The sequence below is a fragment of the Furipterus horrens genome, unplaced genomic scaffold, assembly GCF_987537825.1.
Source record: "Furipterus horrens unplaced genomic scaffold, mFurHor1.1.pri manual_scaffold_5, whole genome shotgun sequence".
In the NCBI taxonomy this organism is placed as follows: domain Eukaryota; kingdom Metazoa; phylum Chordata; class Mammalia; order Chiroptera; family Furipteridae; genus Furipterus; species Furipterus horrens.
Window position 1 is genome coordinate 76,945,056 of NW_028327175.1, and position 25,839 is coordinate 76,970,894.

General features: G+C 35.8%; 1 protein-coding gene across 1 annotated transcript in view; it reads left to right on the forward strand.

The window, feature by feature from the left end:
* The window catches only part of CAMK4 (calcium/calmodulin dependent protein kinase IV), a 198,875-nt gene that overhangs the window by 130,406 nt on the left and 42,630 nt on the right, over positions 1 to 25,839 (forward strand). Inside the window, exon 5 of the mRNA XM_090279021.1 lies at positions 433 to 505. Coding sequence (XP_090135147.1) covers positions 433 to 505 — 73 coding nt within the window. The remainder of the gene's footprint in view (positions 1 to 432; positions 506 to 25,839) is intronic.

Sequence of the window (25,839 nt, forward strand, 5' to 3'; positions counted from 1 at the left end):
GAGGCTGTGTGGCAATTACATGGGATGGTTTATGGCATATTGTCTACTTGGTATATGCTTAAAATGATTTATAATACAAAGTTTGAGAAAAAAAATTTTAGTCCTAAGATAGAATAAACAGTTCAAGCCTAGGCAAAATAAATAATTTTATTAATTTAATTTATTTTTATTTTTTATGAGTAATTGAAGTTTATTCATTTTCACTTTTTTATATAATGTTAATAGAAAATAAAAGTTTTTAACTTTCCTAAATAAACCCAAAGATTTCTAGTGTGTCAGTTTATGGAAATCTTTTTTCTGGTGTTGTGCTAACCTGCTGCATCCTCTTTAACATTTATTTAATTAACTTCTTTGAGCATCTACTCAATTGAATGCAGGTGTCTGAAAAGCATTTCATGTTTTGTTTTGTGTTGTTTTGTTTTGTTTTGTTAGGATTGTAGAAAAGGGATATTACAGTGAACGAGATGCTGCAGATGCTGTTAAACAAATCCTGGAGGCCGTTGCTGTAAGTACGAAGTGACAGCTGTAGTGTAACTCCTGGTAGTTTCTTAATTCCTTCCTTTTATAGAATCTCATTTAAGAAGTATATATTAGTGACAAGTGATAAACTTTTACAGCAAAACTATAAAATATTTGCAAGAATGTATGTTCAATAAATTTATGTTTTTCTATTGCTTACTCATACTCTTAAAGATATAGTCCCTTCTATGTAATGCCAGAAGTTTGTTAAAATATTTTCATTCTATTATTATGAAATCAGATCAGACCTTGGTGCCTACAGTTCTCTCTCTCTCCCTCTCTCTTTCTTTCTCTCTCTCTCTCTCTTTTGAGTTTGTTCCTTTATTACTTCTATTGTTTGTTAGGAAAGTGTAGTAAGGTTGAATGTGATAAATATAGACCTTGAAGCATAGAGATTATTGATTTTTCTTTCAAGACAAAAAATGAGTGAGTTATAAGGAAAAATTCCAATGATTTAATTTTTTAAAGGAAGAAATATAATTAATATTTTAAAGTCAAATAAAGTTTTGTAAGTTAATGATGAAAACATGTACACACATTTATAAAAATATGCAATTTTGATAAGCTTGTTTGGATTGAATTAATAAGGAAATATTTGCCTAAAATAAAACAGACTCCACTGGTTAAAAAAAAAAAAAATCCCAGATATTAACTGGTGTCTAATACATACTGAGACACTTTGGTGACTCATTTATTGAATATAAAGCCAGAATAAATGATTCTCTGAACAGAGTTGCGGCTCAAGGGGAGATATATATCAGGGTCATTTAGAGACAAATCTATATAAAACATACCCCAAATTAAGATTTGTTCTATTTTTCAGAGTCAATTATATAACTAAAACCATTATTCAGTATCTTGAGAAATCAACCACAGTTGATATAAGCATATGTGCTATGAATTTTACCCACAGCGAAACTGGGAAGGAGGGAGGAGGGAAGGCACGGAGGAAGGACAAAGACCCTGTTGTCTTATCTAACTTATGTACCAAGTACAAAAAGGCAACAACAGCCTTCACAATCTTTGCATAGGGCTTCTAGAAATAGGAAATCTCTGGTTTAAAACAATCTATCGTAAAGCTGTCAACACCAAGTTCAATTACCTTCATAGCCCAGTCTTCCCAAGTTATGTTTTCCTATAAAAATGTTTTGATCTTTTGTTGTGGTGGGGAATAAAAAGTTTGGAGGTGGATAAAAGCTGGAGAGGATGCCATAGAATTTCACTCTAAATTCTCAGTGCAACTCCTGATTATATGAGTATTGAATATCAAATTCATGTTCTCGCCATACTCAAAGGAACCACTTCATTTCATTTTTTGTTTTTTATCAATCACTGTATATTTACCATCTTTGGAGTCCTAAGCTTGCCAACCAAAGAGTGATTTTTAACTCTTCCATTACCTTCTCTCCTCACATTCACCTTGTAGCTTTGGTTGACTCTTCCTTCAAATGTCCATGACCCTAATCCTGCTCTGTGTCATGCTATGACTGTTGCTGGCATGCCTTTTAGAAAACAAACAAACAAAAACACTTCCACTTGCTTCCAATTCCTATCTTTAATTCAATAAGTCTTCAATCCTCTTTTGCAATCATTCTTTTATTTCGTCACTTTTGAATTTAATATTGGCAGTCCTATGTCTTCATTAAATACCCATTTTAAAACTTTATTTTTCATTACTATATACCATAGATTATCTATTCAAGTAAACTTGCTGGCAGTGACCCACTATCACAAGCAGGCAGCTGGTACAGCAGTTAAGAGTACTTTGGGAATCAAACAGAGCTGGGTTCAGTTTCTAGATATGTGAGTTTGGGCCCATCACCAAACACCTGTGTGCCTCACTTCCCTCATGTAAAATAGGCATAACAACCAACTTAAAAGGATTGTGGTAAAGACTGATGAGATAGGTCTGGAAGCCATAGCAATGTTCAAAAGAGAGGGAAAAGAAGATAAGCAACTTTAGACTCAGTATATTCATTTAAAGGTGTATTAAGATGTTGTTAATCTATATATACATACCTCCTCCCCAGCTAAATAACTAAAACTAAAACAAATGACAATAAGTGCTCACTAAATATTTACTGAATAAATGAATAAAAACATATCAAAATTGTCAAAAGTAGGCACTATTCTAAATATATTTTTTCTCTCTAGAGTATAGTACATTTACTGAAACATCCTTACTATAATTTGTCAACTCATCTCACATGAAGCAAAGCTATATAACTTGCTTCCATTCATTAGATTCTTTTCTGGTCCCTTACTATCACTATATTTTTTTCCTGTCATTCTAAACTCACTTTTTTCAGTATGTTCTTTCTGGTTGCTTCCATCCATTTAGGTCAGCCCTTGGTTCTTTTGGCTTATCAGAGTGGGCGTGTTTCAATTTAGGATACCTTGGGTATCTGAGTGGGAGTACTCTGTTCTCATTCAATGAGTGAGAAATGGATGCTTTGAATATCAGAATTCTCCTCCTATTGTAGTTATACCAATTAAGGAAGAAAAGGTCCCCCAACTAGGCTGTTCCAGAGGGGTGCCCTGTATAGAACAGACAGACTGAAGTGCTTAGAACCTAGAACTAAAGTGTCTGCAAAGATGGATTGAGTAGTCTACTGTTACTTACAACTTTAAAACAAAAGAAATTATTATTTTACCTATTCACAAAGCTCTAGTTTAAGAAGTAGGTTGCCATATTCAATTAAAACATTCTTTGAAAGAAGTTTCATAAAAAATCAAATTTTCTGATTGCTGCAGCTAAGGATTAAAAAATTAAAGTCATTTCTCTAAGTGTTTCACAGGTATAAAGCAAGCAATTTAAAACTTGTGAGAGTGGCTGACATTTATAAAATAGCTTATTGTCAAATGTATAGCTATAGATAGCTGTAAAAAATAGGACAGTTGGGAACTCAAAGTAATCAGTGCTACATCTCACAGTTCCTCTGGATCACACACTTATGAGACAATATCTAGACTTGTTTTTGACAGCACAGTAGCAGAAATCTTGAAGATTGAAATGGTCTTGGGAAGTGGTTACAGATATAATTATACCCCTGAGGTAACAACTCTTGCAATCCTTCTCTTCCTCCTCATTTATCCCAATTCTTACTACAAATATTTCACAGAATTTTTCTGATTGTAATCTTGTTCCTTCTGCTTTTTAGCTTTAAATAACATTTTTGGAGGCTTTTAAAGTGAATTTTGAAGATGTTTCCCCTTTTGAACTTGAACTCATTCAGTTAATCTTTGAGGAAAGGTCCTTAAGCCATCTTGAGTGTTCTGTCTTCTTGAAATGAATCCCAGGTAGTCCCCAGTTAAAAGGTCTGGGTCAATCTAGACATTCTGGAAGGGTCATCGTGTCTTCATTTGTCATAAAGCACAATGTCAAACCATAAAGCCCTCCCTTTGAATCTACTTATAAAGATAACCAAAGGATATTTCAACTCTGCTGACATGTCATTGTTACCATCAGCTTCATTTCTTTCCTGTCACCACTGCTACCCTACTGTTTCTCTATATCCAAAAAAAAAAAAAAAAAAAAAATTCACTCTCCCCTCTTTTTTCCAACCTTGGTATCACTGTTTCTCTTTTTCTAGCTAAAGTTCCCTTGGATAAGCCTTCAAAACCATGACTTTGGAGCCTGGAGAAATGTATACACATGCAATATATACTGAATTTAATAAAACCCAAGGAAATGGTTGAAAACTGTTATATGTGTCAGCTATCCCAGCACAGAGATTTTGAGTTAAATTGTTTTAAAGGTTGTAATGATATGGGTGAAGGGTTACAATAAAAAAGCATCTAACTCTTTAAAATTATGGAAACCAGTATGGTATTAGAACAGTGAAGAAAAACGGTAAATGAACATGACTATAAGGATGCAGAAGATGAAATAGTACTGGCTCCTTTTGGTAAAATTTTAAAAATCTATAACACCCCCCCCCCCACACACACACAAAAGAACAGATTTAACCTATTGGAGAATCAATTGATAAAGAATTGATGACTAGATATTGAAGACCTGAAAAAGCAAAAGTGGAGCACTAAAGGAAAGTATTGTGGAGGTAGGAACTTCAGGAAGAAGCCTCCCTTCGGCCTGGGGAAACAGAAAAGAGGTTGAGATAATGAAAACCTGTAAGTTTAAAGGAAGTGCTCTACAGGCTCACAGTTTGGCTGGTGCTGGTATCTCAGTCTGAGCTCAAAGGAATTGCCCAGAAAGCTGGCTCCCACACCTTTGAGAATGCTGTCCTAGCCAGCTAGAGCTGAGGTCGCTGAGGAGGGGCCCTGGGTTGGTTCTATGAGCACGGGATAACTAAAATCTGGCATCAGTGCCTGCTCCTGGATCACCCGCTACTGCAGCATGAAAAAGTGCGTCTAAGGTGCGCAGAGAGAACAAGCACAGAGGCAGACTCAGAATGCAAGCAGGACGAAGCACCCCTTTGTGTTCTCCCAGCTTCCCACTCTCACCCCAGTCCCCTGTGGTGGCAGAGCCAAATAGGAAGCCAGCACGAAGTGTGGCTTGCAATTCAAGACCCAGCTTCACAACATGGATTATAGAAGGGTGGGTTTAAAGTTTAGAGACATTAGCTTAATAAATGGTACAGGAATTTATTTGAAACCAAAAATCTCAAAGTTTCTGGTTTTATTTATAAAGTTTTCTAAAATGTTCATAGTGTTTACTAATGTGCATGAAATGGTTCTAGAGGTCAATGAAATCAAAACAAGTGCAGTAGCACTCAAATAAATTACTATGTATATATAGTACCAAGTACTATTCTTGATAACTTTTATAGATTTAGTATGTATATGTACACATATATATGTGTATGTGTGTATATATGTGTGTGTATATATATACACACACACACTATTCAACTTTACATTATTTGACACATTTAAGTCATTTTCCACCTGACCTCTCATTCCTTATTGGCAGAACCAACCTATCTTTATCAGGATGGAAAATACCAGAACTTCTTTCCCTAGCCTCCCTTGCAGCTGAGCAAGGACATATGACCTGATCCTCACCCGTGAGTTTTAATGAGCAGGCTGCTTGTGAGTTCTGGGAAAAGATTCCTCCCCTTAATAAAAGAAGACCCAAGGGAGGAAAGGCCATTTCCGTTTTTCACTGGCATAGTTGAGTTTGCATATGATTGTGGGAGGTGCTTTTGCTGTCTTCTAATTATGAAGAGAAACATAACTGTGTTGAAGAAAGCATAGACAAAAATAGACATGGTTGGAATTATTCTCCTGCTTGATATCTCATGGAAGATAATACATTTCTCAATATTTCTGCCACTTTAAATTGTAAGTCCTGTTACTTGAAGCAATAAGATACTGACATATTCTTGAATAAATTTGAGTATATGCTAATAATGAATCTGTGGTCAGAGCATGTTGTGTAATTTCCTATTCATCGAATCATAACATTAAGGTCATGCTTCTGGATAAAAGATTCTGGTACCACAAATTTCTAAAAATTGAATTTTACTGGCTATGAAATGCACACCCACACACTGATAAATTAGATTTAAATATGATTTGAAAGCACAATGATGTTGAAGGTTATTAACAATAAGCTTGCTTCTGGCACTTGTTCGTTGTTTTTGTGAATATTGTTCTTGCTTAGGTCCACGTATTGTCAAAAAAAGATTGTGAGAGTTCAGTTAAGTAAGAAGAGGCTAGAACAGAAAATGTGGGATTCGTGCTGTTTGTTTTAGGTTTTTTTCAGTTACTGAGGTATTTGCATTTCTCTCTGGGAAGATTCTGTCTCTTGTTACTCACATTTGAACATGGATCTCTGGAAGATGGATATTAGCACAAGGCTCAAAGCGCTGAAACACTATAATTTTACCAGTAAAAAGTGGAAGTGGTTATCAATTCTTATTAAGAATCAGGAGCTCACAGTTATTAGGGAAGAGGTAACAAACAGTTCTATTAATGTCCTAATATTTTTATTTTTCAAGAGAAAAAGTAGATTAGTGGCTTAGTCAAAACAGATATTTTATCAGAAAAAAGTTTGGAAAAAATAAAATCTACATTCTGAAAATTATAACAATGTTACAAAACTGGAAATTAAAAATAATTCCTGAGAAAGGGTTATCTTTCTCATTAAGTGTTCCTGTAGATCATTATTGGCAATAATAATTATATCAAAAGCTTATCAAATTCTAAGTGGTGTTCTCTCATTTGAATTCCAGAAGAATTACAATAAATTCTTGTGGATATATCTAGGAATTTTTCAATTACTATACAAAAAATATCATGCCAATTATTATATTCAAAATTCCTTGGTTGCTTAAGGTTTTGTAACCCTTCAGTTTAGCCATTAACTGATTCTCTAGTATGTGCCAGAATCTGAATAACAGTGGTCCCTCTCTATATCATGGTTCACTTATCACAGCCTCACTGTATCATGGGATTTTTAAAAATATTATATTTAATTAGTTATCACGGATTTTTCATTCATCGCAGGATTTTGCAGTACTGTATATGTATGTTGTTAAAGTTACATAAGTTTAAGAGTATAGAATATGTTTAAGAACATAAGTAGTGATTATAAAAGTGTGGAGAAGGTTAATAAGGGAGTGGGAATGGTTAATAAGTGTGTGGGAAGGGTTTATAAAGCCTTAAAAATATATAAATACTAAAATAAATGTAAGGTTCCTACTTCACGGATTTTCACCTATCGCTGGGGGGTGGTCGGGGGGGTCTAGAACATAATACCCATGATAAGTGAGGGAATACTGTACAGAGATCAAGAAGCATACCAGATTACCAGATTATAGGGCAAACAGACACATATAAACACATGGTTTAAAGATTACATATGTGAACCAGTTGGTACATTTTGGTTCAAAGGCATTAGAAAGGGTGAAAGAGATTCAGTATGTCAGCAAAATCTTGCCAGAAGAAGTTATACTGAGTTGGATTTTAAAATAAAAATTATTTAATAGACAGACAAAAGTGAAAGAAAGGGAACCCCAGGAATACTCTTTTCTCCCACAAATTTTTAGGGAACATAATAAACTAACAGTATAAAGGCATTACTATCTATAGAAAGCAATACATCAGCTTTGGTGAGAACTGGGGATTGAGAAAGAGGCAGGAACCTGTCCTGAGGGCGCTTACATGACCGGTGAAAGAGGTTCATGTGATTCTGAAGATGTGGAGACACTGAGCGACTTCTGCTGCAGAACCATTATCCTGATGGCAGCATGAAGTCCAAAAGCAGTGAGGCCAGTGGAGAGGCCCGCAGGACTGGCAGGCATGGAGACATGCTCAGTGCCCTTCACAATCAGCCTCATTCAGGCACCATTCACACCCACCAGGATCATGAACTTAACATGCCTGACACATCTGGGAGAGGGTAGAGCAATGGGAACTCTGAACAGCCACTTGAACAACACCCTGCTATTATCCTGGAAGGTGAGGATGGACACATCTATTAACAAAGAAACCTGGGCAGGCATCCAGCATCGCAACCAGAGAGCAGGGGCTGGACATGACCCCAAGGACAGATTGGGGCAGAAGGTCCAGGAAGAAAGTGAAGTAGAAGGACCTGGGGGACGTCATTCCCCACTCACTTCCAAGGCCACCCATACTGACCCCAGGGCTCCTCTGTTGACCCTGACCTTAGGAACTATTACCCATCTGAGTGACCAGAGGTCACCCTGAGGCCCCCTGCAGCCTCCATCCTGAGTGGGACCTTAAAAGGGGGAGGTAGGGCAGACACCCAGGCCTTATTCAAAGTGAGAGGCCTATTCTAAAGAGAAAGTCTGTGGGGCAACATGGTCCTGTATTTAGGGAGCTCTAGTTGGAGAGGTAAGGGGTAAGGCAGAGCTCTGTGCTGGGGCTGAGAACCAGCAACCTCTAGCCAGGCCTTCCTTTTCAGAAAGGCCAACAAGCAACCTCACCTGCATTCTCCAGCATGGAGGTCCTAGCTGCCTCCATTTCCCAGCCTCCCTTGCAGCTAGACACAGTCATGTGACTAAGTTCTAGATCACAAAACATAAGTAGAAGTGCCCTGTGGGACTTCCAGGGAGTCTCTGGGATGTCCTTTGTGCTCTGCTAGTAACATAGAGGTGATGGCTGAACTCAAGCATCGACTGTGGGGCCATGAGACTGCTGGTCAACCCTCGGGGCCATCAGAGAGATGGAGGGACCTGGCTTCCATGGCTGTGGGTCAGCACCATCTCTAGATCACCAGACCTTTTACCTGGTTAGTGTGAAAGAGAAAGAAATAATCTTATTTTTCAAAAAAACAAAACAAAACAAAACAAAACATATATGAAAATGTCCAGTCAAAAGATGGAAAACATCTGAAAAGATATGGTTTGTGATTCTATGAATGAAAAATGCAAACCAACTAAGCCCAGACTTCCCCTGGATCTTCACTGTCAGTATTCATGACTGTTATATATACCAAGATGTAGATTATGAAAAATAATCTAGAGCAGGGAACATGCAGATAAGGTATTTACAGGACTGATAAGAATTCATCCAACTTTCTCATATTTATTAACACGATCTAAGACATTCTCTGCTCCTCGCCTCTCTGTCCACTTGCTCTCTGGGGTTTTAGTCCCTTCTCTTCCATTCAATCTCACGGTTCCTCAAATGTCGTCTTTTTCATCATTTTTTTCTCATACATTTTTTTTTCTTTCTATGCTCTCTTTTTCTCTCTCCTCTAGCTGAGAACTAATGCTGAATAAAACAACAACTGAAAAAATGTAAAATATTTTAAAAGACCAACCAAAGACTCCAGACCAGGATGGCTGTGTTCACTACTTACAGCATACATTGTAGGGTCTGAGGAGAGCTATAGAAAAAAATGTGGGACACAATCCCTACCAGCAGGGATTTAACAAGAAATAGAGGGCGGAAGGAAACACCTTGTCATTGTTTTTACTTTAGCAACAACCCACGGAAGTGTCATGGACATGAGGTTACTGAGTACATGTGACCTGATTCTTGTTTGATGTCCTTGGATTATGGTCTTCAGGAGTTTATCCACAGCTATTGTGTCAGGTTTCAGTTGATTGGGGAGTGAGATTCACAGAATCGTTGACTTGGAGCAGAAGAACTGGAAAACCTCAAGTAAGGGTTGGAAATACTGTCTAGTTAATGGAAGCAACATGAAGGAGAAGCACAAAAAAGGAAACAAAGTGTATCCATGGAGAAGTGCTCACAGGGTCCTTATAAGCGCAGGAAAGGCGTGCATTGTTTCTGTTTCTATAGATGAGCTACTAAGATTAATGTGAATAAAGAAGAAGAAAGATGGGGGTTTAATCTATAAGAAAATACAGTTTTAAATATTGCAACAAGTTTTAATTATGTTTAAAAAAATGCTTATCCCAAGCAGGTGTTTTAGGCCATGAAAGGAAGGATATGACCATATTATCAGAATACCTTTTTAAAATTTTAAGTGAATCATATTCTAATTGGTAATTTGGCCTTGTTTCCTAGTTTCCATTTCTCTGACACCATATTGCATGCAGTGTATATATATATACTGTCCCTCTAACATCAAATGCTCTGAAAAGCTAAAATTCAGAAAAAGCTGAGCAAATAATTTTACCACCTACAATGGGCTCTCCAGTTTCATACTGATACAGTTTTTGTGTGACAGCCTCTACCTATATGGCACAAGGGAAGGACTCCCAGCTGGAAAGATTCCTTTGACAATGACCCTCTTTTAAGAAAGAACGATTGTGTGTGAATTAGGAAAGTAATGTGATTATAAGATGAACAGTGATCCTTTCTTTGTACATGTGCTTCTCTCCAAAGATGATAAAGTGACTAAGGTTAGACTCTAGTTAACTATTTCTGTGTTGTTCATTCATTGATTATTTATTGGAGGATGGGGGTAAGACCAAAACATTCATTTCCTTGCTTTTTGGTAATAGTTGTCTGCTGAAAAGCTGACATATTTCCTGTTTTGAGAGAATGAAATCCTATTTTGTATTATTTGGAGCAACATGAACCTACTACTTATGATATCTTTAGCCCATTAAGAAAAGAATTTTTATTTTGGGACTGGATAATTAAGACATAGTGTTGAAAAAAATGACCAATTCTTTCAATAGTCTTGTCAAATATATATATTTCTCATTTCTGGATCAGAAGTAGAGCTTTCAGGCAATATTCTAATAATATTCTGTTAATTTCACTCCTCAAACATGGAATTTTTATTTTATTATTATTAAATAGTTCGGAAACAAATTCTGCAAAAAGTTTTACAAAATATTTTGCCTGTTTAATAAATGAGAAATATATACCATAATGAAGATGCCAAACTAATAAATAGGCATAGGCTCAGTCATAGCCTACTTACATTGTACCAGTCATGAAAACAGAAGGCAAACTCATTTTTCTTGTTCTAGTCACTGTTTTCAGTCCCACCTCAAGCTCCTGAATAAAGACTGCTCACAAAAGTCCAGTTTGGTCATTTTGACTAAGACAGTGTTTCTCAGTGAGGTCAATGGGAATGCTTGTTTCATTTGGGCAGGGTGGTTCTTTATAGGCACATAGCATCCCTGACTGGCAGGGCTGCTTTGACAGAATGACATGGACTGGTGGCTTAAACAATACACATTTATTTATTACAGTTCTAGAAGCTGGAAGGCCCAGATCAGGTGCCAGATTCTCACGAAGGGCTCTGTTTCTAGTTCACAGACTGCTGCTTTCTTGTTTCCTCACATGTGAGAGGTGGGGGTGGCAGTCACCTCTGACCCCTTTCTCTTCTTATATGGGACTAATCCCATCATGTGGGTGTCACCCTCATCGCCTCATATAAATCCATCCACGTCCAAAGACTTCACCTCCAAATAAATCACATTGAGGATTAGGACTTCAGCATATGAATTTTAGAGGGAAAAAAACATTCAGTCCTTAGCACTAACCCCAATGTACTTGATGTCAGCAGGAGGCCCTGATATTGTGACTACAAACAAACCACGACCAACAACAAAACAAACAAAAAACACTTTCACACAATTTCCAATGCATTTTAGTGGACTCTTCATCTTAATCTGTCTGTTTCTTCTCTCTCACACTCTCAACCTCTCTTCCTTACTCCTTTTTCTGTCCCCACCAATCTTTACCTTGTAAATTTCAAAGAACGATCACCATCCAAGGATCTAAAGTAATGTAAACACCATTGCAATGTATGCAGTGCTAGACATCCTAACAATTCTTGTTAACTGTTTTGCCTACTTTAAAGGAAGATTTCAGGAACCACTAGAGGTTTCAAAATGCTCTCTTGACCTAAGACAAGACTACCCTTTCTCATTCCAATGTCCTATTATTTACTTTATAATTCTGACTCTTGTAAGTATAATTGAAGGCACCTCTGTGCAATATCCTATTTATTTTTAGCCCATGAAAGAAGTATGGCATAATTCTAATGCATTTTACATGATATATATTTAATGTCAATGTTTCGTGATTTCTGACCTCCCTGTTTTCTCCATGCTATTTATTTTGCTTAAGGTTTACAGAGCCTGCTCTGATCATTTTTTAAGAAAATACCTTTCTAAAAATCATAAATCCATAAAACTTTGCTGGAATATCAGCAAAACTTGTACTATGTCTGCCCTTCAGAATGGTTCCCCATACATATCGGGCATTTCATAAATATTTGTTGGATGACTTGGCTGACTGGAGATGGTTCATTGCTGATTCACCTATTCATTCATGCATTCATTCGCCAAGCAAACGACAAATATTTACTGATTACATATTTAGTCCCTACCACTGTAGAGTTGCTAGAAAACACGTGACACTTGTATGCCAAGAGTTTATATTTATGTTCTTTAGCACACCACTTGATAACTGCAAAATACTGAGTATATCAGTTTTTCACTTCTGAATAACAAATTACCACAAAGTTAGCAACTTTAAAAGAACTCGTCTCACAGGTCTGGAGGTCTGAAGTTCAGTGAGCTCTACTGGGTTCTCTGTTTTACAACTGCACAAGGTGGAAACCAAGGTGCTGGTCAGCTGGGCTGCTAACTGGAGGTTCTGGAGAAGAATGTACTTCATAGCTCATTCAGGTTGTTGGACAAATTCATCTGCATGTGGTTGTATGACTAAGGTCCCTGTCTCCTGACTGATTCTTGGCCAGGGGCTGCTTTCAGCTCCTGAAGGCTGTCTGCATCCCCTGGCTCATGCCTTCCTCCATGTCAAAGTCAGCTTTCTGATTCCTGACTTCTTTTTCTGCTGCCAGTCAAAGAAAATGCTCTGCTTTCCAAGGGCACATGTTATTTGATTAAGTCTACCTGAATAATCTCCTTTTTGTCATTTTATACAGTCATAGGAATGTTACCTCATCATATTTATAGATACCATCCACACCAAAAGGGGAAGGCACTTAATATAAGGACAACTTTTATAGAGGAGTTACTCACAGGGCTCTGCTTAGTATACATTGGATGTGATGCATTTGTTTCCTAACATAATGTATTTAATCTAATCAATTCAAAGCACCCAGATACAAGGATAAACTTGAATGTCATTTGCTTTCAGGTTTTTCAGAGATTCATTCACTGACAAGAGTTTTGGCTTGTTTGCTTGTTTTTTAAAGTGTAGCAGTTATTCTGTGTTCTCATACTCTTTCTTTCCTATTATTTTCTCTTTTTCAATATATTGCAATATCAATTCTGTAACTTTAGAACATTAACCACAGTATTTTTAAACATTTTCAAAACTTCTCTGGCTAGTGTGGCTAATTTGGTTGGAGCATTGTCCCATAAACCAAGAGGTTGCAGGTTTGATTCCCAGTCAGGGCACATGACTGGGTTGCATGTTCGGGCCCCAGTTGGGGAGCATACTAGGGGCAACTGATTGATGTTTCTCTCTTGCATTGATGTTTCATCCTCTCTCTCTCTCCTTCCCTTCCCTTCTCCCTAAAATCAATGAATATGTCCTTAGGTGAGGATTAAATAAACAAACAAACAAATAAATAAATATTTTCAAAACTATTTGCCATATGTTAGATATGAAGCTCAAACACAGGTCATGAGCAAAAAGAAAGAATGATGCCTGGGCTGAGGCTATGTGTGGCATCTTGGCACATAAATATATAAATATGCAATACACTTACAAACATTTGTTTTTCCATGTTGCTTTCTGGCTTATTTTTTTCCCCTTAACAATATGCCTTGGTAATCTTTCCATTCATGTATTTAGTTTTTATTGCTGCTTAAAAGCTTTAAAAAGCACCCATTTATCATCCCACAGTTCTATAGGTCAAAAGCCAGGCATGGTGTGACTAACTGGATTCTCACAATTTCAAAATAAGGTGTCAGTAGGACTGCATTTCTTTCTGGAGGCTTTGGAGAAGAATCTGCTTTCAAACTCATGCAGTTTGTAGGCAGAATTCCAGTCCTTTTGGTTGCCTTGATGCTTTGGCCTACTCTATCTACAAACCTACATTGGTACATCAAATCCTTTTCATACTACGAGTCTCTTTGACTGACTCATTTGCCTTCCTCTTTGGCTTTTAAAGGCTCCTACATTTATATTGGGCCCATCTGTATAATCCAGAATAATCTCTATATTTTAAGGTCAAAGTGATTAGTAACTCTAACTACATCTGCAAGTCCCTTTGGCCATGTTATGTAGCATTTTCACAGTCAGCAGGATTGTACAAACAATGAAACCAAAGTTGTTAAAATTCCCAGTCCAGGCTTAACAATATTGCCAGGCATATTTCTTATTGGCTGTTGGGATTCTGGCTATTTTCCATTTCAGTCTGTGCAAAAATCCATTAATTTAAGCAGTCTTTTAGATTTTGATAATTTTCCTCACTACTTCTTTAAATCAAAGCAGGTGAAACATCTGGTTTATTTTGGTTTCTATGACTCCCTTGCCCATTTCTTAGAGAACTTCTGAAACCTAATCTCAGGTTCCACCTGCTCTTTCATTTTCCTGTAATAAATTCTGAAGCTAACTACATATGTTTGTTTTCATTTTTATATTTTCTATTCTTGAGAGATATAATTTCAGAATTTCAACCAATCTACTTTCTTCCCTTTACTTCCATAGCATTTTCTACCACTGGTGTGTTATAGTTAGTTGAACCCAGGCTTGTCTCCTGAAGTAGGCATGTTATCTCTAGACTAGGAATAATGACTTATTTATCTAAATCTGTCATTCTTTTCATCTGCTCTCTACTTCCTTGCACACACTCCATATACCTTTCTGTATTCATAACACCTAACAGGTACAATATATTTTCATTTACTTGTATCCGATTATTTACAAATTTTGTTTAGGATCCCAATATTTTAAAGGCTGAGAATATTTTAGAACTGGCATCTAAAAGACAATGGGATTTCAACTACATTAATAATTCAAGAAACTGTTAAATCACATTACTTTTAAATATCACATTACCTTAAAAAATGATAATGCTAATCCAACTCTGCAGGAGAGCACTTTTCAAGGAACACATGATTTTAAAATCTAAATAAATATGCAGGACATATTTATCTATGTTTGGGAAAAGATATCTAATTCCATAGAACTTCACATGATGATAGATATATGGAAAAAATCCACACTGAAAAATGGGATTTCTCACATATATACTTTGCATTCTAATCTGTTTCCACTTCTCAAAATTTAACCTTGAATCATTTAACTTCTATGAATAATATATTGAATATGTCATAGGTTCTGACCTTCTGTATGATTTATCCTTTGAGATGTGCCCTTGAATGTTGGAACTGATCCAAAACCACAGTAGCTAACTTTTAAATTATCTTCTTAACTTTTGCCTTTGAAATCATTGTTATAGAAATTGAGCCACACTGAAGGCTTATTGGCTTTGGATCCTGCAGAATTCTAGAAATGCCATCTTATTTTAAGTTCATAACACTGAAGAGCCTCATTACACACTGATTCACAATATTCTTTCCTTCTGCTTATTTATATAATGGGCCATTTAATAAAGGGGCTAAGTGCTTATGCTCTATTTTGCTAGAAAAATGAAGATACTGTCTTAAAAGGAACATACAATTTACATGTGATTAAAACCTAATAATTATCTCAATAATTATAAGAACACCAGCCATCACTACTGTGTGTTATTAAGCATTTACTGTGGCTCAAGCTTTAGCTAAAAGCTTTATGTGCATTATTTCACTTAATCTTCACACCTGTAAGGCTATGGATGTCATTACATTTGTTTCACAAATGAGGAAACTGAGACTCAGAAAGGTGAGGTAACTTTTTCAAGATCACACAGCGAGTCCATGGCAGAATCAGGATTAGAATGCAAAATAAAAAATAACTGCAGAGTTTATGCTCTTAATCCCTCTGCCATCTGCCTTCCCCCACTGTACCCTGCTGTAGACTATGTTGGGCTCAAAGCCATAGACAAAGGTGCACAGACCTAAGCACCAACTACAGGAAATCTGAGATCCAACACTGAAACCAGACAAATGAGATGCATCCATTTTAAAGATCACATGTAGCAGGCACAAAGTCACAGTATTTTTTAAAGACACAGGTGCATTGCAGCAAGTGTACCTTTTTGTTTCCCTCTGCTTTTCTACTCCTGGGCTCAGTTCTTGAAAACTACTTATGTGACAACAGAAGAGAATCACTTCACAGGCTAGATTTTAAAGTTCTTCTCATATAAATTAAGAATGTGTGCAGATGCATATTCCATTCCTTTTAGGATGAGAGTAGGTGGGAATAATAAAATTTCCATGATGTGTATCCCTTCCAGGTGCAATCAGCTCTGCAGCTTTGTCAATATCCAGAGTGATGGCAGCATTAAACATTGAACATGCCTAATATTATACAATAGTAAGAAACTGGGTAGAAGACTTACTCAATTCTGTGTAGCCAAATTCAACTTCCATTCAATTATTGTGTTTCTTCACAAGCAGTTGCCCTCTTATGCCAGTTTTAGGGCATCAAAAATATAGTGGAGCATTCAAAGGTTGATTATTCAGACTGATCTTCCCTGGCATGCATAGCACCAGAGTCTTCTGAGGACCAGGCCAACTCAATAAGCCGCTTCCTATGCTTTCATAATGCAAGTACCTACCAGCTCCTCCTTCAACATTTTGTAGAATAGATCTTTTCTTTTTTCCCTCAAAGTTAAGTCCAGCATCCTATAGAGAGAGGTAGAAAGTTCAGTGTGGAAGAATTCATGACTTTATTCATTCATCCAACGTTCTTTAAATATCAGAAATGGTGATAAATACAGGCTAATAGGAATGAACATGCTTTGTTATGACAGCATAACCATGAAAGGAATAACTGATAAACTGGACTTCATTAAAGTTTAAAACTTCTGCTTCATGAAAGACAATGTCAAGATAATTTTAATACAAGCCATAGACTGGGGAAAATATTTGCAAAAGACACATCTGATAAAGGCCTGTCATCTAAAATATACAAAGTCTCTTACAACTTAACATTAAGAAAACATACATCCAGACTTAAAAATGGACCAAAGATCTTAATAGATAGCTCACCAGAGAAGATGTACACATGGAAAATAAGCACATGAAAGGATGCTCCACATCATAGGTCACTGGGGAAAGGCAATTTAAAATAGCAATAAGGTATCACTACACAGCTATTAGAAGGGCCAAAATCCAGAACACCGCTTGTTAGGATGTAAAGCAACAAGGGCTCTCATGTATCGCAAAATGATTCAGCTACTTTAGAAGACAGTTTGGCAGTTTCTTACAAAACTAAATATACTCTTAACCATAAGATCCAGCAGGAGTTAACAACTTATGTTCACACAAAACCCTGCAAATAGCAGCTTTAAGTATTATTGCCAAAACTTGGAACTAATCAAGATGTCCTTCAACAGGTGAATGGATAAATAAACTGTGGTACATACAGACAGTGGAATATTGTTAACCACTAAAAAGAAATGAGCCATCAAGCCATGAAAAGACACGGAGGAACCCTAAATGCATTTTTCTAAGTGAAAGAAACCAATCTGGAAAGGTTATATACTGTATCATTCCAACTATATGATATTCTGGAAAAGGCAGAAGTATAGATAGAATAAAAGATCAGTGAATGCCAGAGGTTGGGGTGGGGCAGGAGGAATGAATAAATGCAGCACAGATTTTTAGGGCAGTGAAAATACTCTATATGATACCATAATGGTGGATACATGTCATTTACACATTGTCCCAAACCCATAGGATGTACAACGCCTAGAGTGAACTGTAATGTAAACTATGGACTTTGGGTGTTTATGATGTGTTGATATAGGTTTATCAATCATAATAAATGTACCATTCTGGTGGGGGATGTTGATAACGGGGTAGACTATGCATATGAGAGGGGGAAAGGAGTCTTTGGGAACTCTGTACCCTCCCATCAATTTTCCTGTGAACCTAAACGAAGCTTAAAAATAATAAAATTTTTTTTAAATATACTGTGAATTTTTTTTAAATCTATAATATTTTCTGTTCTGGCTTTATATAGTATATATAATTAATCTTATCATATAATTTACAATATTTAATATTTAGTATTAATATGTAAGGACAGATTGAAGCCAGATATCTACCCTACAATGTCCTTGTTTGCAGATGAGATTTTCTCATTTTAGGGACACAAGAGGGCATTAGTTAAGGGGTACAATGTAATTTTCAACATGTCAAAATGTTTTATGACAGTAACATCTGTGCCTTTGAGAATGATGCAATAGTTAATGAAAACCCCTACCTTATTTGATTTGGCTTACATTTGTCATTTTAGGGTGGTAATCCTACTCTCTCTTTATTGATAATGTTCTGGCCAGCAGTGAGAGAATACAGACATTCTACAGGCTGTGGGGTTATATGTTCCTGATTAAAAAGAAGGAGATTGTTCAGTTAATTATTACTGATTATATGCTGTGTTATAAATACACTTTTTCTAACTATGGCATTTTTACATGAATATTAACAAAAGAGATCTTTGGGGGTAAAAAGTGTAACTGTTAAATGACCTATTAAAATCATCCCTAGTCATGCCAGGCAGAAGTATTCTTTCTGAATCCCAGGAAGCAGGGTACTACAGCTCAAGGGAATTGGGCAGAAGCTCTGTTCCTTTCCTTTAATGGAAAAAGAGGCAGAATTAACAGGTGACTCTGGCACTTTCTCTTATATTATATTTCCTTTTTCTCAAAAGAGGCATCTCCAATATCAGTTTTTCTCCTATGTGGAAGAAGCCTGATAATATAGAGTTTCTGTTCAGAATGTTTTAAGCATGATTGCAGGATTTTCTTTCACTCTTAACATCAAACCTTGGAAAATAAATTGCTGAGCAACCAGTAATTAAAACCTGAGTTTGCTCAGATATTGTGAATAACTGTCTCTGATTACCATAAACTTTACCATTCTTCTTCAGTCTAGTGGTTAAGAGCACACACTCCGTTCTGAACTATGTGGATTCAAATCCTATCACTGCTACTAAATGTATGAACTTGAGCACATTATTTAACTTGGTTGTTCTTTTTTTGTAAAATAAAAATAATAGAATTATATGTATTGCTATAATATTGAGTCTATAGAATTAATATACATATAGGATAAAAGAGGATTAATATATTTGGTAAATCACTTAGACCAGTGCCTGTCACATAGTGAATGCTATAGAAAATTATTAAATATAAATACTTAAGCCAGTTTGATTCCCAGTCAGAACACATGCCTAGGTTGCAGGCCAAGTCCCCGGTTGGGGGCGTGTGAGAGGCAACCACACATTGATATTTCTCCCCCTCTCTTTCTCCCTTCCTTCTCCTCTCTCTAAAAACAAATAGGTAAAAATTTTTAAAAATATTTAAATATGAGTTTTGGCCACTTCACTCTTATGTTATCAGCCTGTCCTTTAGAGATATTTGGGTTTGGGGTTCCTACTCTAAATAATCTCTTAAAGTCTGGAGTAGTTCTAGGATCTCTAGTAATCTTTCAGAGAGGGCTTGAAAAGTTTTTGGCTATAGAGTATTTCATTATCTGTGTTTATTATAATACTCTAATATAGATCCTTGGTATTTTTAATACTCTAATATAGACAATTGGTATTCTTTAAACTATATATAAGTTGAGGCCATTTAAGGCTTAGAAGTTACTTTAACATATCAAAGCCTTCCAAGTTTTAATAAAATTGTATTTTATTTTCCTTAAATGAAACTCCATAGAACATAATAGATCACTTGATCATTTTTATCTGTAAGGACCAATAAATTTTATGGTTGTCATAGAGCAGTGATTTTCAACCTTTTTCATGTCATGGTACACAAGCTATTAAAATTATTCAGCACATCAAAAAATATAATTTTTACTGATCTGAGAAAAAAATAAGTGTAATTTTGATTGATTTACAAAAAAAAAAAAAAGAAGTAATTATCTACCCTTTTTGTTCCAAAGTGACTTTTTAAAAAATTAGGTGCCTTTCTATACTTGCATATAAGGATTTCTGGTACCAAGAATTATGCAGTCAGATGTAACCTTATTATGCGATATGACCAACAGGATGCAAGTCTGTTATATAACCTATGCAATTATGGTTCAGGACAGGGCATTCACACCAAGGGGATATTATTGTGATGGCTGTTGTCATTTTTAAAATTTGACAATCTAAGAAAAGAGTGGTCAATGCCGCTGCCTAAGAAGTCAGGTATTGCATGTTTTAAAGTTTCTTGTGGTGCACTGGTTGAAGATCACTGTCATAATAGTATAGAGAATTTCTAAATTTCACTCAAGTATTTTAATTACTAAATGAACTATTGCTACTGTATCTGAACATGAGTAATCTTCAATATAATTCCTCTTATAAATTCTTTAAACAGGTTGCTTTAGTGATACGTTTGTGTGATACCTATACCTTTTATATATTTAAAATTTTTAAATTTGTTTTCATTTTGCCTCAATAAATCTTAAAAGATTTACTTCATAAATTATGTAAATGTTATGTAACTAGTAGACTATAATCAATGAGTACTTCATCTTTACTCAGGAGGAAATATGGCCTTTAAATCTACTTTATAGATTTAAGAATTATCAAGAGGATTATCTCCAAGCCAGATACTATTAGCCAACTTACTTAAATTATTTTTATCCTTTATATCTCTACTTTGGACTCATTTCACATCTGGCACTACTCTCAAGCACTCCCATGGGTCCACAAAAAAGAAAGAAATTGTTTCTAAGCATGGAGCAAGCTGAAATTGTTTTTTTCTTTACTGTAGGAAACTTCAGAAACTTACAAGTAAATATAGTTGAAATTTTGATCAATATTGAATTAAGTGCAGAGTTTGATCAACATTGAACTAAGTTTAGGGTTTCTCTAATTGTCATTCTCTCCGTCTTTAGCAACCTAAATTGCATTTACTGGCACACCAGCAGCAGTAATAGGTTCGGAATGGTCTGAAATACTGAGGACAATTCCAATTTTAGGCATCAAGTAAAATATTATTTAGAAAACATTTAAAATATCTGGAGTAATATTTTCAGTGTTTCTAATTAAGATGGAATAAAAGAAAACTAATTTATACTTTTCCTTGAAACCAACAAAAACCAGACAAGAAATATCGAACATGGTTTATAGACACTGGACATCAGGCAGCCGAGGATGGTGATCCCTGACAAATGGACTGCAAACAAAATGAGCTCTAGAATTGCTTGACGAGAGTGTCAAGGCTGCATTATAGGAAGGGAAAAACCAAGAGGAAACCAGCAGTCTACCTGAGATGAAGACAGAATAGAAAGTCAGAGAGGCCAAGAAGGCCAGAGTTCATGGAGGAGTGTAGCAGAGAGGAAGAGCTGCGCTGAGCAAAATCTCTGGAAATTACAAATACCTTACCCCTCCTGCAGCTCCTGCCCATGGTCTTTAGCTGACTGCTAAACAGAAATGCATGTGATGGAGGGAAACATGTATGCAAGGCCTGGCAAAGAACCATCAATTAGAGGTAACAGTGTTTGCAGCTCACATAGAGATAAGTTTGTGTTTCCAGTAGACAAAGTGGACAAATTAGTAAAGTTTAAAAGCAAACCTCAAAAGGATCAAACTATTTTCAAGGAGTATAAGTTAACTGCATCCAGAATAAAGTTAAAGATGATCACAGATACATCTGTATTTGTACTCCATATGTTCAAGAGAGAAAAGATTAAAAAATTAAAATCAAATATCTAGAGATGAAAACTGCAGTATCTAAGATAAAAAATATACTGAGTAGAATTAACAGCAGATTAGATATTTCAGAATTTTTTTTAAAAAGTGAACTTGAAGACATGGCATCAAGAAACAAAAACTGTCCAAAGTGGCACACAGAGCAAAAAAGACTAAAAACAAAATGAAGAGAACATCAATAAGCTATGGATGTAAAAATATATATTTATACTTATATATTATATATATGTATAATTGGAGTCATTGAAAAATGATAGGAAGTAGTATTATATTTGAAGAAATAATATGCACAATTTTCCACATTTGATGAAACCTATAAAGCCACACAGTCAAGAATCTTAACAAATCTCAAGCACAGGGAACATGAAGAAAATGATACCAAGACATGTAATATTCAATCTCAACTGAAGATAAATAAAATAACATAAAAACAGGCAGAGGAAAAATACACTGTATCAGAAGAACAAAGGTAAGGATGATATTAATTTTTCATAAAAAATAATGTAAGTAAGAGACAGTGGGATAATATCATCAAAGTATTGTAAAAAGAAAAAAAAATGGAGCAAGCTGATATTCTAAACTCAGTGAAAATGGCTTTCAAAAATGAAGGCAAAATAAAGACTGTTAGTCATACACAACCTAATAGAATTTGTCACTAGCATACCTACAACATGAAAATAAATTTGACTTTGTACTGCAGAATGGAACTGATCAATTTATATTGTATTTTACTTCTGAGCCCATAGTCCAAGGGTAGCTATTGATATTACCTTAAACAAAGAGCAGGATGAGTTGAGTTCACTAAGTTTCTTGAACACAAAGCCACACAAGGTTATGAATTTGGATGGATATAGGACATGTGTTCTAATATAAAGATCTTGGAGCTGGTTCCTGTCCAAGCTCAGGTAGTTTCACCATTTTATTTACTTAGCTATCTTGACTCCCTAATGTCTGGAGTCTTTGCTGGTGGCTTAATGACTGGAGGCAGGAGTCCTTTAGAGGTGTCTTCACTCACATGTCTGGCAGTTGATGATTACTGTTACATTGGCCTTCAGCAGAGGCTGTCAACTGGAACAAGTATACTTAGCTCTTCTGTGTTGCCCAATTTGCTGACAAAATCATGACCTTAGAATAGTCAAACATTTTTCATGGCAGCTAAGGGATATAAAAATGAGTCCTAGCAAACAAGGTAGAAGCTACATTGACCAAAGATATAACCTCAAAAGTCACACTGTCACTTCCATTGCATTCTATTACTTACAACAAGTGACAGACCAGATTCAAAGGGAGAAGAATTAGAATCACTCTCTAGATGGGGAGTGGCAAGATTCTCTGGAAGAGCATTTGGAATGAGTAATATTGTTGCAAGAATCATTAGAAAATACAGTTTGGCACATGAAAGAGTCAAGTAGTAATGTGTATGGCATGACAGGGGAATAGTAGGTAAAGCTATGTGGCTAGTACATGGGAAGAATTGTCCCAGGATGATGTGTAGCCAGAAATTGGGGACAAATTTTGAAGGACTTTTAATTTTTATACTGAGGAGATTAGACTTTAATTGCTAGGCAATGAGGAGTCCTTAAAAATGAATTGTTTTTGTTTTTAAACTAGAGGATTGATATGAGTTAATCTGTGTTTTAGGAAGATTACCTTGGTGTTAGAATGTATGAGAATGGTTAGGAGACTATTGGTAATTGTGCCCATAAGATGTTGTGAAGGAGTGTACTAAGCCGTTACCATGTAAATGAAAAGAGTAGATATGATATTCATTTTGGAGGTGGAATTATGACTGGCCAAGCCTAGTGAGAGAAAGGAAGGCATCAAAATTAACTCTAAAATAATGAGAATGCCTAACAGGCTCCAGAACATGGCTGCTTTGCCTAATATGGATTTCTCCAGCCTTGGTATGCTCTACAGATCAAGGCTTACCACAAATCTCACAGCCAGGCAATCCTAGCCATGCCTGTTATTCTGTTCATGGGAGATAGTCATCTTTTGCTTTTCTCATATATTCTGTTGACAATTCTAAAGGCATCTTAGAGTTCAAAAGTAAAGACAAAAGTAGTGGCAGGTCTCCAAAGCAGATACAACCCAAAAGTAGAATGTTCACTATAAAGTTCTTACTTAAATTGATGTATATTTGTTCTAAATGCTATGAGGAGTAAGGAAGAGCTAATTCATGCAGTTTAACTTTTCTTCCCAATAGGAGAACTGTAGTTAGAACACTGCTTTCTCTTTTTTAATGACTGGTTCTTCTTGGCCCCGTTAGATTTTTTAAAGGTTTCAAACTTCCTTCTACTAACTCTTGGGATGTTATCAATTAACCACATCCAGCCCATCAAACACAGCACAGGGGTAATTAAACTAAGTTACTATGCAGTAGTTCATTACACAATGACACAGTTTTTGTTAGGACCATAGAGAGAGTTTAATTACATGTCTAGACACTCCTGAATTCAGAACATCAGTATTATCTTTGTTTAAAAAAGACTTTGAGCTTTGGGTGATTGCATATTTTTGAAAGACCAAATGATATGTTTAGATTGGGTTTTTTTTAATTGCACATTTTATTTTAATATATATTTGATTTAAGAACCATTTATACAACTGTGAATAAAAATGTTTTACAAGAAAAATGTACAGATTTTGCCTGTAATATTTTATATACTTTTCACTTGTATCCAAAAACTTTCTTTCTCTAATACATCCCAATTATCTACTCTTTTTTTTTTTTTTACAATGTGTATTTATTTATTTATTTATTTATTTATTTAAATTTCTGAATGAGTTTATTGATTTTTCTCCTTGGTATACTTTTTTTTAATGTGTTTTATTGATTATAATGTTACATTTGTCCCAATTTCCCTTCCCTCTTCTCCCCTCCACCTGGTGGCCCCCCTCCCTCCAGTTGTTCCCCCCTTTTAGACCATGTCCATTAGTTGTGCATATAGTTCTTCTCAACCTCTCTCTGTCTATTCTATTCCCTCCTACCATAATCCTTAATTCCTATATCATCTCCCTCCCTCTCCCTTTCCCCCTCCCTGCTGACCTTCCCCCAATATGCTCCCCATACCTATAGTTCTTTTTCCACTCTCGTTGCCTGTTTAGTTTGCCTTTGTTTCAATTCCCTAGCTTCTGTTGTTGTTTCTTGTGATGCAGTTTTCATTTTAGATTTCATAGGTTTGATCCTCCTTTTTCTAAACCAGTCCCTTTAACATCTCATATAACAGTGGTTTGGGTCTAATGAACTCTTTCAGTTTTGTTTTGTCCTGGAAACACTTTCTCTGCCCTTCTATTCTGAATGACAGTTTTGCTGGATAGAGTATTCGTGGTTGTAGGTTTTTGCTTTTCATTACTTTGAATATTTCTTGCCAGTCCCTTCTTGCCTGCAGGGTCTCCCTTGAGAAGTCAGCTATAAAAGGCCCAACATAAGAATCATTGGTTTGCCAGAGGGTGAAGAAGATGAACTAGAAATTGAAAAATTAAGTGAAAATATAATAAAGCAGAACTTCCCAAACTTGGGGAAGGAAATAGACTTACAGGTCCAGGAAGCACAGAGAGTTCCAAAAAAAACTGGACCCAGGGAGAACCACTCCAAGACACACTATAATCAAAATGTCAAAAGTTAAAGATAAAGAGAGAATCTTAAAAGCAGCAAGAGAGAAGAAAAGAATAATGTACAAAGGGGTCCCAATTATCTACTCTTAACTTATTAAAGTATAAAACATGAAGTGTAGTCTGAAGCATAGTCTGAAGTGACTCATCTCTCATAGTATTTCTTCCAGCTTCTTCGTCCCCATCTCTTTGGCTGAGGATGGAATGCTTCCTACATTTATTCTCAATTCTGCCCAATCAGCTTCTCCACACAGAACAGAGTTCAGCCTCTCAGTAGACTGCAGACTGCTGAACCAGAGCATGCAGATTCAGAAGCTCCCTTTGACTTTCTTGTGCTCCAACTTGATTTCTTCTTTTTCATTATAAAAATGTTTGCTGCTTTTTTCACTATAACTGCAGATCATTTTTGGACCTTATTTTAACTACACATTATCTCCTATATATAACCTCCATTTGATGGGTCAACATTTTTAAAAAATTTTTAAATAATCTTTATTGTATACTTTTCCCATATTCTCCCCTTGCTCCAGCAATCACCACACTGTT